This window comes from Emydura macquarii, unplaced genomic scaffold (assembly GCF_026122565.2).
Source record: "Emydura macquarii macquarii isolate MOO-44397 ecotype Brisbane River unplaced genomic scaffold, CSIRO-AGI_Emac_v2 contig_1043, whole genome shotgun sequence".
In the NCBI taxonomy this organism is placed as follows: Eukaryota; Metazoa; Chordata; order Testudines; family Chelidae; genus Emydura; species Emydura macquarii.
In genome coordinates this window covers 17,501,450-17,516,823 of record NW_027131180.1, presented here as the reverse complement: position 1 = coordinate 17,516,823, position 15,374 = coordinate 17,501,450, and the positions used below count along the sequence as shown (strand labels likewise).

Sequence of the window (15,374 nt, the reverse complement as noted above, 5' to 3'; positions counted from 1 at the left end):
TGCTTTTTTAATAGCCTGGATGAAGGGCAAGGGGTTACAAGAAGCTGAAGGTACACCATAGCTGAGGGATTTTTTTTTTAATTCTTTAATAATTACGTATTTAAAAAGTGAAAATTATATTGTCCCTGATGGTTTTTTTAACCTGATGGTTCCAAAACTCAGCTACGTTACTATAGCCAAAATCCCCAAGAAATAAAGGGGAGTTTGTACAGGCAACTGACTTAGAACCCAATCCTGCTCAAATTCCCACTGACTTCAGTAAGAGAAGGACAGAGCCCATCATCTCATAAGGCAGGCTTAAAAAGTGGTGCTAAACATTCAAAGAACCACCACAGGACTCTGACATGTTAATCAGGTCATCCCCACCCCTATCACCCGTTCCCCTTCCCCACTCCTTCCCACCCTGCTCTAACGCACAGGGTCCCCTCCCACATACAGCCCATCTGAAAACAGGCATCTCTGGAAAATACAAATGGCAAGCACCTGTTATTATTTAGTTTGTGGCAGAACCTACATTGTGCTTGGGACTTTTTGAACACAGCCAAAGACAGTTCCTGCTCCAAGGAGCACAGGAACAAGAAAGACCAAGGCGTATGAGTGGGTGAGGGAAAGGACCAGGGTTTGGTTTTGTGCAATACATAAACTGCATGCATAGTTGACGTGCACGAGCTTGTTTCCTTAAGTGTGATGAATAACCTGACCGCAGGATGCTGTCACACATCAAAGAACACAGCAGGCTACCGGAGAATCAGAAAATCAAACCCTTCATGGAAACGCTGGCTATTTTTTAAGTGTGTGGCTTTCCCCGGTGTTGTTTCCATCACTTTCTGTTGACTGAGCAGCTTCAGTTTCAGCTTGAGGACACGAACTGAAGCGGCACAGGAGACCTTCTAGGGAGCTATCTTCCTTGGCACGTGCACCCACACACATCCACTCCTTTGCTGCCTGGGAGTGGATGGGGCTTGCCACTACCACTCCCCATGTTGAGGCTTGCCTGGAACACTCCCCACGTGGGACAAACATGCAGCTACACTCAAGACTGCAGACAACAGGCTTACAGTCGTTTATGGTTGCTCAGATGCCACGGATAGGATTGAGTGGGGCATGCATTATACATGTACTAGGTATACATAAGGATTCAAATCAAGAGCCTCAGCTAGTGTAAATTGGCATAGCTCCATTGAGAGCAGTGGTCCAGCTGGCAAAGGGGATTTCCTCTTCCATCATGGTCTCTGATTAATTTTGTTACCATGAAATGTTGTATTTAGCAGAGGGTCCAAATGTGCCTCTTTAGCAGAAAGTCAGGGAATCAAACAGAACTTTTAAAACAGCAGCAGGCAGGCAAAGATCTGATTTGTGACTATTTATAAAGTGAGCGCAGAACATTTAAGGTAAATGGTACATAGAATTTAACCAATGTTCTTACAGAACTTTAGAAAATAAACATCAGAATTCTAACTTGTTTTTCTCATGTCAGATAGTAGCATCCTCCTTCTGCCTACTGCGCCTGTAGTACTGTGTACATTCCAAAACACCTGTCTTTTCAGCATATACTCTCTCTTCAAAGCCTCTTCTGTATACATATCTTTTCCATGAGTCAAATTCTGTTCTTAGATACATACCTGAGGCTCCCTCTAACCCTCCAAGTCAGACGTTGACCTTTCACTAAGAAGTAAACTTGAAAGAAAAGATTGGAACAATCAGAAACAAATCAACCTTCAAAACAACAAAAATAAATTAATAACATTTTTTAAAAATCTGAAGCACAAATTCTACCGTGCCAAGAGCTTTTACCCTCAAAAGGGAGATGTGCCAGAGACTGCTCTAGGAACTTCATTTATTGCTCTTGATTTTACAGAGAAACACTCAAGCCCAGATCCTCAAAGGTATTTTGATGCAGAGTATAGTATGTAAATTCCTTTGAGTATCTGGGCCTCATGTAGTATAATGTTGGGCAACAGTCTAAAACCCTAAGGTAAGATAAAAGGGGACATGATAGAGGTTATATACTTTCTCTATACCAGCCACTATTTTACATCTTAATTATCCTCTCTCATAATAATAAAACAAATAAAAATAAAAGGACAAAAGGAAATATTTTTAATACAATGGATAATTAAATGGTGGAACTCACAGCTACAAGCTGTTATTGGTGCCAATAGCATAGTAGGATTCTTAAAAGGATCCAGCATTTATAGAGACAATGAAAACATCCACAGTGACTGAATGGGATGAGGAAGAGAGACAAGGCGAGGGAGGTAATATCTTTTATTGGACCAACTTCTATTGGTGAGAGAGATAAGCTTTTGAGTCACACAGAGCTCTTCTTCAAGAAAACATTCTTGAGGAAGACATTGTTTTTTTCATACCCCTGAGCAACAAAAGTTTTGCCGGCATAACTTAAGTGCTAGTGTAGACAAGGCCCCAGATCTGAAGAAGAGCTCTGTGTAAGCTTGTCTCTCTCAGCATCAGAAGCTGGTCCAATAAAAGATATTACCTCACTCCCTTTGTCTCTCTAACTGGAAATTAATATTCAGTGTCCATTATATACAGGGAGTGACCAGACCATCCCTATGAACTCTTAAAAGAATCAAAGTGAAGAAATGGCAACATTTAACAGTATAATATATTCAACAAGAACTAAAGCCATGTCCCCATGGCTCTGGTTGTGTTACCTCACCCTACCCCACCCTGTCCATGTCCCTATTAACTGTTTGCAAATAATAGCATGTATGCCAGAATTCTATACAGGATCAAACAGAAGTTCTATTCTTACCTCTGTGAATTTTAAAGACCTGTTGTAAACCTCTGAAAGCTTCCTCATTAGAGACAATACTCCTAATCTAGCATTGCTGTAGAAAACATTATTTACACCATGTCTATACTACAAAATTAAGTCAACCTAACTTAAGTCGGCATACAGCCATCTCAGTAAGTACATTGCCTGTGCATGTCTATGCTTTGCTCTTTGGGTCAGCAGTGAACGTCCTTTCTGGGAGCACTTATATCAATTGTACTGTCAGTGTGGGGCATTGTGGGATGGCTCCTGAAAGCTAGTAATAGTAAACGTAAGCAACACAATATCTACACTGGCCTATGCTGACCTAACTACATTGACCTTGACTTTAGGCCACTCATGGAGGTGGTGTTACTGAGTCAGCGTAGCAAGGCAGTTACGTCGGTGGGAGTGAAATTCAAGTGTAAACACATCCACAGCTAGGTTGACATAAGCTGCCTTACATCGACTTAGCTGTGTTGTGTAGATCAGGCCTTAGACAATTTTCTGGGTGGTACAAGGAAAATGGGGAGAAGCTGGTTAATAAAACACCCAGCCTTTACACTCATGTACAAAGAGCAAGGAACAAACCAGTGCCACATGCTAGGATAGTGATGGGTGAACCTCAAAAGGTACAAAGTCTAGATATTTAAAAGCAAGCAACTATCCCTGAAATGCAGGGATTTTCCAGCTGCCTAGCAAGTCTGGGTCTATCTCCAGAAGAAACACAGCCAAAATCTATTGCACCAAAGGGTGAGACAACAGTGATTTTCCATGAGCTGGGAAAAATGTGAGTTAATGCAGGAGTCAATCGCTCAGAGATGACGCCTATAGGAATCAGGCCTTGCCCTGACTAAAGGTTGAAAGATAGAAAGGTGGAGGAGGAAGGATGGCCTTGTGATTAAGACGTTACAATGGGACTCTGGAGATATGGGTTCAGATGCTGGCTCTGCCATCAACTTCCTGTATGACCTTGGTCATTTAGGCTCAGATCCTCAAAGGTATTTAGGCACCTAACTTTCCATTGATTTAGGAGATAGGTGCCTAACTATCTTTAGGCTATCAGCCTTAATCTCTAAGCCTCAATTCCCATCTCCATAATAGGGATAATCATACTCCCTTTCTCACACCCTTTTTCTAGATTGTAAATTTTTCAGAGCAGGAATAGTCTCTTCCTAGAGTGACCAGATGTCCAGATTTTATAGGGACAGTCCCGATATTTGGGGCTTTTTCTTATATAGGCACCTATTACTTCCAACCCCAGTCCCGATTTTTCACACTTGCTATCTGGTCACCCTAATTCATATTTGCATGTGTCGTGATTAGCATAATGGAGAGAAGTGGACTAGGTGCTACCGTGATATAAATAATAATAGAAAGCAGGAGAGCCTAGCTTTGGGAGCTCCAAAGATGATAAATAGTTAAGACAGTTAAAACAAAGCAGGTCCATTACTTTTCTTCTGAGCCTTTGTATTTCGGAAGGCTTTTGTTTAAAAATATTTGCTTTGTCAAAGACGACCACCTAACTCATTAACGGAAGAAATGCTTCACCAGAACGCAAGCACATTTCACAAAACTTATTCCTCAACATTCTTCTCCATAAACACACCTGGCCAAGAGACCATTAATTACCTAGACAACCAAAGAGAGGCTCAATGGAAAGAAAAGGAGAGGAACATGCGTGCTCCAAGCCCACCACAGCAGCAAAAGTTGATTATGTGCCATAAACCCATAGCTGTTGAATTATTTTGCTTTGCCAAATTAACTGGTAACTAACCAGACACACCCCTGATTAACAAATAGGGAGAAAAATTGGGGAGTTTTTTAAGTTAAGAAATTGCTTTTCATAGCTAATGGGGAGGAGGGAGAAATGAACTGAGAAAAAAGTGGCAACGTCTGAAAATATACTCCCAATGCAAAAACTAAACCCTGCTGGAAAACATGTTATAAAAACCAGAAGTAACTGCTGACCCTCCTGTTTTAAAAGGCAGGGTTGTTTACTATTACTCACAGCCACCTGTTGTACAGTACATGCCAGTACAAGTCAGATATATTGCCAGCATTAGCTTGCCACTCAAGTCAAAGGGTGTGTGCGAGGAAGTATGGTCTTGTGGTGACAGCACAAAGCTTGGCATTGGGAGTTCTGGGTTCTGCCTCAGACTTGTGCATGTGACTCTGGGCACCTCATTTCACCGCCCTGCCTTCAGGAAATTTCCTCACCTGTAAAAAAGTCTAGTAATAGGTCCCTACCCCAGGGGGGCACGTGGAACCTCTGCGCTTTTAAATGTTGTAAAGCTCTTTGCTTTGGAAGGTGCCATGGAAGCTTGTACCTTTTTAGAGAAAATATACCCATAAAAAGGAGACTGAAGATCACCCCCGCACAGAGGGCCAGTGCAAGACTTGGGTGTTTAAGCAGTGCATGGGCATTTGTGCTGGGATGAATTTCACCCATGAAGACCAATGCAATGAGAAATGTTCGCACTATCTCACGAACAACAACAACAGAAGTAGAAAGGAGCAGGCCAGAAGGACTGGGAAGGCTTGGAGATTGGTAATGGAATACGGAAGATTTTGCTAGTAGGTCACTGTTCAGATCTGGACCAGGTCAGGGAGAGACAGAAGATCATTATCATCTGATGGCTGTGTGGTGGGCTACCAACGCAACTGGCATTCATGGTATTCCTGCTGGCCTCTTACCAAAGAGGCCAAGCATGCTCAGCTACGAGCTCACCCCGAGTAAAGATCCCTCCAGCTCTTGGTTGAGACATATTGGAGGGGTGTGGAAACTTGCACTGTTGTGTGACTAAACAAAGGACTTCTGTCTCAAGGAGTGTCTTGCACTTTCCATAAGTACTAAAGCCGCTTAGTAAATCAATGACAGAAAAAGGGCAACGCAGGGCTATATTGAGCATGATGGGGACTGTTACATCATTTGAAAAGCAGAATCAAATGGAAAGCTACTATGGAACAAAAGGTCTTATACATACCTAGGGAAGCTGATGGTCAGGTTAAGTCAACCTGAAGCCTTTTAGTCAGCTTCCTTGTCCAGGCTGTCACACAGGCGTCTGCTGATTTGATAAAAATATTTTAAATTGTAATACAAACATGCAGTTTTCTGGAATTTTTTTTTAACAGCACGCAAAGTCTACATTATTACGTCACTTTAGCCCTCCACATTCCCCAGGCATGCAAATCTAAATGATCATGCGGTAAATATCTGAGACCTGCTACATCTTATACATTTGGGAATCGTTTCTGTAACCAACATCTGTGCCAAATGCTTAGTGGAATTGCTAGATATGTTACTATCACCAACTGCACTGGGAGCCTTTGGCAAATACAAAATAATGGGAAACCAAAGCCTAACTTCCACCACTAAGGTTCTGACAATACAGTCACCATGTTACATGACAAACACTTAACTGTCATTTGTCAATCCTCTTGTGAAGCAACTATATTATATAAAATCATATCCAACATTTATAATGTACCAGGCTTGGCCTTTTAAATAAGTGAAGGAAGGCAGCCCTAGGACTGAGTTTCAAATCAAAGCATGCACTGTCAGGATTAAATTCCACTGACTATTTCTTCGGTGTAATGTAAATTGACCAGGTGACATTGTAGGAATAGGAGTAACTTGTTTGTTAGGTAAATTCCTCCTCTTTTGTTCTAGATCTGATTCTGCAGCCCTTATCCACCCCAGAAGCACTTAGTCACATGGGTAATCTCAGTGAATGCACTTGAATAATGTGAGGGTTAGCCAGTCAGGCTTTCTGTTAAAAAAAAAAAAAAAGGTACACAAACAGCCAAATTGTGCCTGTCAGAGACTGGCCTGCACTGAGGCAGCATGAAGTCATGCTGACTCAGGGAGAGCTTGGGGAGGAAGTGCGCCTCAGGAAATAAAAATCTCTCCCTGAGCAACTAGTGAGTGTCCTATAGAATTAGCACTGCCTCTGCTGTTAATACCCCAGCCTGCTGCACACAGACTGATGCAGAAGAGTAGGAAGGGCCAAGCCCTTTCAGGTGACATGTGCTCCTTGGAGTGCACCAAGGTAGTAGTCCCTGCAATTGTGAATGGTCCTTGTGTGGGCTTCTTGTGTCCTTCCCTCCCCTTGCATCCTTGCCATGGCCAGGGACAATCTTGCAAAGTCTGTCCTCGGGGGAAAACAGACATTCACACTTGAAACATTTCTTTCCCTAGCAATGGCCCTGAGTCGTGACACTGGGATATTCCAAGTTAGATCCAAAAGTTCAAAGGTGTTTGGGTTCGGGTTTCTGGTTTAGGCCATTAACAGAGATAAACCCATATTGCAGTTTCAGTTTGGATCTGCATATTCCCAAAATTTGGAGGTACTGTCCAAGGGAAGGAGCTGAAGATTTGGTTCAGGCCTTTTTCTAGTTTTTTCCCAGGGAAATAACACTGCTCAGATTCAGCAGAGTGAAGCTGGGAACTAATGAAACCTGACTTGAAAAGAGTGTTGAGTATAGTTTCTTGTTGCCAACATTTGTAATTTTAAACACAAGTCATGGGATATTTGGTGTTTTTCTTAAAGCATCATCTCCTGGAGTCAGGTGATTACATGCAGCTCTCAGCTTTAATTTTTTTTTTTTAAAGGCTCTAGCCCTCATAGTTGCAGAAAAAAGCTTGAAAACACGAACCCCTAAAAGTTCAAAAACCAGAAAGCAACTAAAAAGAACCTAAGATGTATTCTTTGTAAAATCTTCTTTTTTAAGAGCTTGGAGTTGGGTGGTACTGTTCTCTACAAAGCTGAATGGAGGATTTTACGGCCTGCATATGAATGTGGTGCTCCTGTCATGAGGAGCTACTAGCTCTGGCTGGAGCCGTCTGTACTGCTGGCAGCAGCTATACAAATACCTTGCTGCTGAACTTTGCAGGGCTGAACAGCACCAGCTTCCCTACCCAGCTCTTCCAATCCTGCCCTGCAACACGGCTGCTAATTCAGGCTCCAGCCTCACTTGTTCAGAGGCAGCCAATTATGCTGGACTGTTGAATTACTACCAGCGCACAACAAGTTAGGATCTGCCGTGTGCTCCATTATCTGTTGAAACAACTTCCTGTGTTATGGTCTATTTAATCAGTGGGAGCGCTGGGTTGTGGTTCTTTTTCTGGCTTAGTTCTGCAGTAGGAGTGGCAGAGCTATTGTTCCATGCCTTGCCACCGGCCTGAGGTTAAAGCATGTCCCCAAAAGAGCTGGATCACCCGGAACTGGAATGTCACCACGCAGTGACATTTGAAATGTGGCATTGCCCGTCTAAAGCACTTGGAGGCCCAATGAAAGAGCTAATGCATGTGCAGTGCAGATGCTCCAGCAGCTGAGATGCAGGGAAGTGGAGTGCTATTTACTCCCATTTGGGACGAGCCACAGCAGAGCCCCACCCTCCCTTGAACACTGGCCACAGCTATTTATATAGATGAGGACACTGCACACCCCTTTCTTTTTGGGTGCACAGTCCACTTGCAGACAAACCAATCACCCAAAAGTAAAATAAAAACTGGGATTATTTTCTTACTGTATACACTCAGTGCTGAATATTTTTCTTAGTCAAAGAAAACAATGGACTTCTTTAAAAAATGTGAAGTGATTTCCATAGAAAAGGAGATTCAGCCTCTTGCTGCAGATAAGAGCTCTGCACGACAGTAGGGGAAGTGGACAAGAGCCCTCCGGTTCTGTAGCAAGTGAGCCAGAGAGCAGGGGGTGAGATGCACCAGGGTGCATCAAAGAGGGCATCCCCCCTCAGGGGGCTTTGGCGTCAGAAAATGTGAGGGAGTGAAGAGATTCTGCCTGGAAAAGGTCCTAAATTGGCGAAATTACTCCTCACAGGGGTCAAAGAACCATAAAATGAGGAAAAGCATCTCTTTGTGGAAGGACCTTAGGGTCTTACATTGGAGACGTATATGCTACTGATCCTTGAGCAAAGGTCTCCCTCTCTTAAATCTGGAAAATATACGCTTAGAGGGAAAGGCGGCTCTCCAGCAGACTTTCCTAGAGTCTTCGATTTTAGGGCCAGAAGAGATCATTAAGATCTAGTCTGACCTCTTCAATAAAACAGGCCAGAGAACTTCACCAGTGATTCTTTCATCAAGCCCATGACTTCTGACTGAGCTAGACGAAGGCTTTTTGAAAGTCATCTAGTCCTGATTTAAAGACTTCTTGTGCCAGAGAACCTGCCACTTCCTAAGAAAGCTGCTCTTTTGCCTCACGCCAGCCACCATCCTGTCTCTGGCTGGGTGGAGAGAGTTCACCTGCAACCTCCCAACAATCTCTGCCACAGGTAGTACAAGTCACCTCAGGCGTGTCTTGTTTGTCTTGTAACCATGTTGTGCAGAATCAAGATGATGCAAGAAAGGCAAATGAATGGAAGGGCTGAGATTTGCCTGTGGGGATGTTAGCAATAAATCCACATTCTTTTCTATTACCACAGAGGAACCTAAGCATGTTTGAACTGCAAGCCTGCTGCTTCCTTTTGAGGCCTGTAGAAACAAGGTTCAACAGCTTCTTGCTTTATGCAGAAGCTAAAACAAAACTATCAGCGACCAAGAACAAACCAAACAGGCCTGGATTGTGGATGGTCAGAGGCCAGAGGAGGTTCTTAGGTACTAGGCCTGCTAGAATTCCCCCATACACAGAGGAAGTACACACCCTGCATAAGGGTGACCAGATGGCAAGCGTGAAAAATCAGGATGGGGGGTAATAAAGTGCCTATATAAGAAAAAGCCCAAAACATCAGGACTGTCCCTACAAAATCAGGACATCGGGTCACCCTAGTCTGCATCCTTTCTTAGGATAATGCAGCAGACTTCACCTAGCCTTAACCCGATCTCCTTCCCACCCCCTTTGGAGAGTGGGCAGAAAGCAACTGTGCTTCACAGCCTGCAGAGAATGCTATTGCCAGGTCCTTGCATGGGCTGAAAGAAGTGGAGGGAAATGTGCCTTATACCATTCTCCCCCTGCCTCCTCCCCACATAACATCCCAGACACAACCCACTCCTAAATAAAAATAATTTTCATCATTCACAAGTTTGCATCAATGCCAATAACTGAGCCTACCTCTGTAGTGCTTGATTCATTGCGACTTGAACCCAGCCTCTTGTGTGTGTGCAGCTTTCGTACCCATGCATAACCCTGGGTATGCACTTTATATAATGAGGGATTGATGATATTTCACAGGCATGTACAGAAGAGGGCATTCCACGTGCAAACTGCATTCGTTCACAAAACCATCATCCATGAAAAGTTACAAATGTACAAGTGGGGCTCTTTTTAAAAAAAAAAAAAAAAATCAGGCGCACTGCCTGTGAAAGAAAACTGTTTCTGAAAAGCTAAGGCTTGTATTCTCCAATCAGTACATATTCCAACATCAGCAAGATTTCAAATCAGTACCTGGATGAATCTTTTTCTTGCTACCTCTTGGAAACGAGGCTACAGTCGCATTGTGGCCTGAGGATACATGGAACCAGGTGACCAGTCCATGCATTGAAGACATAAGGATCACCTTTGCCATTAGTGCTATCGTACGAAGTGGAGTTGCATGCAGATAATGTTGTGTTTCTAAAGTTGAAGGCCTGAATTCTTTTGACAATTCTGCCATCTTCCAGAGATTTAGCTGGTTCTCAGCAGAGAGCCCTCAGGTAATCCTTGATTCCAGAGTCCAACTTTATTGACTTTCAAACTACAGGTCAAACCTGATCTATTTGCTCAGGTTTTTGGGGACCCAGAGGGTTGAGTGGGCAGAGCCTCCATTTTGAAAGACTATGTGGATTGAGGTTTCAGACCTTAAGTTAAACAAAAGTGTTTTTAAAACAGAGAAGTTTAACGTGGTGCAAAACTTTAGAAAGTTTTATTTTCATTTTTAAAGAAGTTTTATTTTTGATTTGCTTAGTAATTCCTTTAAGCTAAGCCAAAATACACCCCTCTTAAACCAAGAGGAGAGTGTTCACACAACTTTTAGCATTGGTTTATTAGACCAGTACAACTTTCTTCTGTGGACACAGCATAATAGGAATATTGGACAATCTGGATTAATTTTATGAGTCTTTAAAGATCAGGACCAAGGTTTTAGACACCAGAGATTTTGTGCAACTTTAGATGCCCAACTGGACAACTTTAAAGGGCCTGATTTTCAGAGGGCAGGTAATTGGCAATTTCTGAAAATCAGGTCCCTTCCAGGCATCACATTTGATATCCAAAAAAATCAATAGTGCAAGCACACTCAGGGCTTTGGAGATGCACATTGTACTAGCTGAAAGGTCAAAGGAGTCCCTGTTCATCTTAGCTCAACTTCTGCCTCATACTTCATTAATGTACACGGAGCAGCATTTCTATATGGCAGTATGTCACCTTTACAAACTTTCCCATCATTTTTAAACCTTTGCTGAAGAACTAATTTTGTCCCTCATGAATGGCTTCCGTGCTCAGCCTCACCCTACTCTTATGCAAGGTGTAGCCAATGCCTCTTATTGCAAAAGGCGGCATGGAAAAGGTTCGTGACTATGTGGCCTTGTGGTGTTCAATTAGAAGCTGATGCATGATTATTAATCTGTTTGGAAAGAATGTACTGCCAAGGCAGAGGTAGACGACTTGTTGTAAGGAGTTACGTTAGTGTGCCTTCCCCTCCACTGCAACTTCTGGTGTTTGTGGATATCAGCCTTATAGGTACCTTCCACACTTTGCACTAAGTAGCTCAGATACAATAGGTTACAGAATTCCTTTTCTTTGTGGTGAAAAAAAATGAATCAATAGTTTGGGGATATATTGCAAGACAAAGGATGTTGTCCAGACAGTTAGGAAAACTATTCCCAAAAGACAGATCAGGTAACCCTCAGGGTCACTGCTGATGGGAACTAGATTGCTGAGTAGGTTAATACCTAGCTTTTCAAGTCTAACTTGAAATTTAATTCAAATTTCAGGTAAAAGCAAGTTTGAAGGGACCACTCCCATTCCTAGTGGACCTTAGCAACTATGACAAGAATTACAAATCCCAAAATGTAGCATGATCAACACTGTTGAAACGGATTAGAATAGGAGTAGGGTGCTGGTGATTAGGGCTGAGGCAAGTTACAATGAACCCAGAAACTTTTCTGTTAAAAGAATGTTCATACTTTTACATTTTCCATGAGAATATATGTGTATATTTTACAGGGAACACAATGATGGGATTCAGAATAATGAAGATATCAATAGGTGCATCTCTCTCAGGAGAGATTATGAGGAGCAGAACAGTTAAAACCAGGTTTATTTTAAAGCCAGTTTCTTCTAAAGCAGATGCTGGAAAAGTTCATTCTGAGGACTCCATGCTTTTAAGTGTGGCAGAGATTTAAAGGCTGCATTGTGTACATCACCAGTGTACTGGGGAATAAATATTATGCATTGGCATCGAGTACATAGCTACACTCTAATACAACCAGCATAGGCAGCCACTGAAGTATCCCATCCAAGCAGGTGATTTTCAAAAAAACGCTAAGCACCCAGGAGTTCCAGATCTAAGTCCTATGTATAGATTTCAGAGCCTAACTTCAGGTTTAAATCGTGGTGTTAGGTCTTTCTTCATACTGGTGCATTCTGTAGAGCAGCTGAGAGTCAAACACAGCTGAATACTTATTTGGAATGGTTTCTATTTATCTGATGACTCTGTGAAATGTTTTACTATACAGCAAATGCATGCACATTCATACAGAACGTCATTCTCCAGACGGTCATGTGGCACCTTTTATGAGCAAAAATTCAATCTAAAATTTAAGTGAAGAAAGCTAATAAGAAAGACGACTGTCTAGCCTTACATTTGTTTTAATTAATTCCTCAGATTTTTAAACTGAAGACAGTTTGCTTTAACTGCACGATGTAGTCCAGCAATTTTTTTCTAATAACTACAGCGAACTTTGCCTAAAGTAGAAGAATTTACATACAATAGATATAGAACATTATATTTTATTGATAAACAGATCACATTTGAAAAGAGTGAACATTAAGAGGTGTATTAAAACATACCCAGCCTAAACAGTCAATATTTTCTGCAGTAGAAAATGTGTACAACTGGTAGAAATACTATATACACAGTATATTTATATGGACTATTCATCATACAGTTCATTCATTTAGGACACACACTGTGCCACTATACACGTGGTTCTATTAGATACCTAATCTAAAACAAACTGTTTGTGAAGAGTTCTATAATGTTATTAGAATATAACATTTGACTACAGTTTATCGTGAATTAATTTCAGCCAAAAAAACCAAAATATTTAGTTGTTTCTAGTTTCACATTAACACACACTAACAGATCCTTATTTCACAACTGACTAGTAACAAAAAAAATTCATATATTTTACTGATCTTACACTATATACAAGTTACTATTGTATATTAAAAATGAACTTGTGTTTTACTCTACTAGCCAGTATGAAAATTCTTCCAGTTCTTATACCATATGCATTGACTGAAGATTCTCTCGACCATTCTGAGTAAACAAACGTGTGGCCTTGTAGTCAACATCTCTCTATTACAATGAAAGAAGTACAGCATTTCCATATTCTGTACATTTTGTACCTTCTGAAACGGAAATTATGACACTCAGCCACATGGCGCAGATTGAAGTGCATCTATCCTAAAACACTATTTTAAATAAATAGCGTATATTTTGCCAACAATGCTCATTTTGAATTGATTTGTGTACTGTCAATGCCTCCATGGTAACAAGTCTTTTGTTGTTGGGTTTTTTTGGGAGGGCTGTGTGAGGAGGGTTAATATAAAACACACCAAAGTATGGATTATATGAATAATCCAGTCATCTGAAATAAGATGCTTGTCCCACCATGTGTCTGAAGAAATCAGACGATGGATGATAATACTTAATAATGTGGGTATGACACACTGAAAAATTAAGGCACTATTTAAACCCTCTCTAATTAACCCTCACAACATCCCTGTGAGATTAGTTATATAAGTATTTTCATCTCCACCATACAGCTTGGGAAGAAAACAAAATGCCTTGCCCACGACGTAGAATGGCAGACCTAGAATCGGTACTCAGGAGTTCCTGGCTCTTGGTCCTACACTCAGTTCATTAGGCCATGCTGACTCTCTAAAATGCAGCTTCTGATTGGCTGGAATTTCAGACTTACTGCAGACTTAGTAGAAAAAGCAGCTCACTGCACAATTCCAGGAGAATCCCCAAAGAGTCACAATCCAGTAAAAATCTCAAGATTCAGAATTTGTTCATCTAAGTCTCGCTTAGAAGCGTGACAACAGAGCTATTCCCAGTTTGCTTAGCCAGCTGTAGTGGAGTCTGAAACTTGAGGCTTTGCAAGTCAACAAGGGCCCCATGTTTCAATAGAATCTCAACTGTTTTCACATGCCCACCTCTTGCTGCCAGATGAAGCGCTGTCAGCCCTTCTTCATCAGCATCATTCACGTTTTCCGAATTGACAAGTTCCTCTACTACTTCAGAGTGTCCGTTTTCAGCAGCAAGATGGAGCGCTGTCCTGTTCAAAGGGCCTCTAGCCAGAACATCAGTCATTTCATCTAGCAACAGTTTGGTAGTTGCTAGATGTCCGTTGCGAGATGCTAAATGAAGTGCAGTATATCCCTCTGCTGTTGCTGCATCTATGTCTGCGCCACGATTGAGAAGCAGCCTCGAAGTGCTAGTATGGCCAGTTTCAGCAGCTATGTGGAGAGCCGTTTGCAGAAGTACGTTCTGTATGTTGACATTGGACTGCAGTTCTATGAGAATGCGGGCAACTCTGTAATGCCCTCTTTGGGCTGCCAGGTGCAATGGGGTCCTTCCATCCACTGTCTGTGCATTCACATTGACACCCGGCTGTTTTGCCAGAAGCTTTACAATGGAGAGATGACCTTGCCAGGCAGCATAGTGCAGTGGCACCCAGCCATCCTTTCCTTTGATATCCACGTTGACACTTCTTCTCAACAGGATCCGCACTATATGCTCTTGTCCGTGCTGGCAGGCTATGTGAATGGGGGCTCTTCCTTCAAAATCCACTTCATTCAGCGATGCATTCTTATCAAGCAGCATTCGGGTACTGAACTCATCCCCATTCTGTGCCGCAAAGTGAAGAGCAGTCCATTGATCCTCATCTTTGGCATTCACATTGATTTTCCGGGCCAGAATAAGCTCCACAATGCTTTTCATTCTCTTCTCTATGGCCACATGGAGAGGGGTGGACCCTTTCTTGTTAGTCAGGTTGGGGTTGGCATTATACAGAAGGAGCCACTTGACACATTCTTCTTGACCTGCTTCAACAGCCAAGTGTAAAAGGCTGGAGCTTCCATCTAAGACAAGATCAACATCCTGGGGCTGGAGAATCTTCATCAACTTGCTAGTGTCTCCAGATAGAATTGCCTCGGCCAGTTTTCTCTTCTGAATATCTGTTGTGCCAATATCTGGGTGGGGAAAGACAGACAGACATCAAAATTCTTTACAACCAAGAACTTCATTTTCATGACTGAAACACCGATGTGCGCCAACAGTGAATAAAGGCATTATCTTTCCTTACCTAGAAATTAAGCTATAGTTTAATGCACACCTCTTTGCAGTATATTTGGGACAGTTTTAAATCTGA

At 42.1% G+C, this 15,374-nt stretch overlaps 1 protein-coding gene across 1 annotated transcript in view; it reads right to left on the bottom strand.

Annotated features, from left to right (window-relative positions):
* Positions 1 to 12,709: 12,709 nt before the first annotated feature.
* RIPK4 (receptor interacting serine/threonine kinase 4) overlaps positions 12,710 to 15,374 on the bottom strand; it is a 30,841-nt gene continuing 28,176 nt past the window's right edge. The window contains exon 8 of the mRNA XM_067545212.1: positions 12,710 to 15,195. Within this exon, the coding sequence (XP_067401313.1) occupies positions 14,018 to 15,195 (1,178 nt within the window). The 3' untranslated portion in view covers positions 12,710 to 14,017. The remainder of the gene's footprint in view (positions 15,196 to 15,374) is intronic.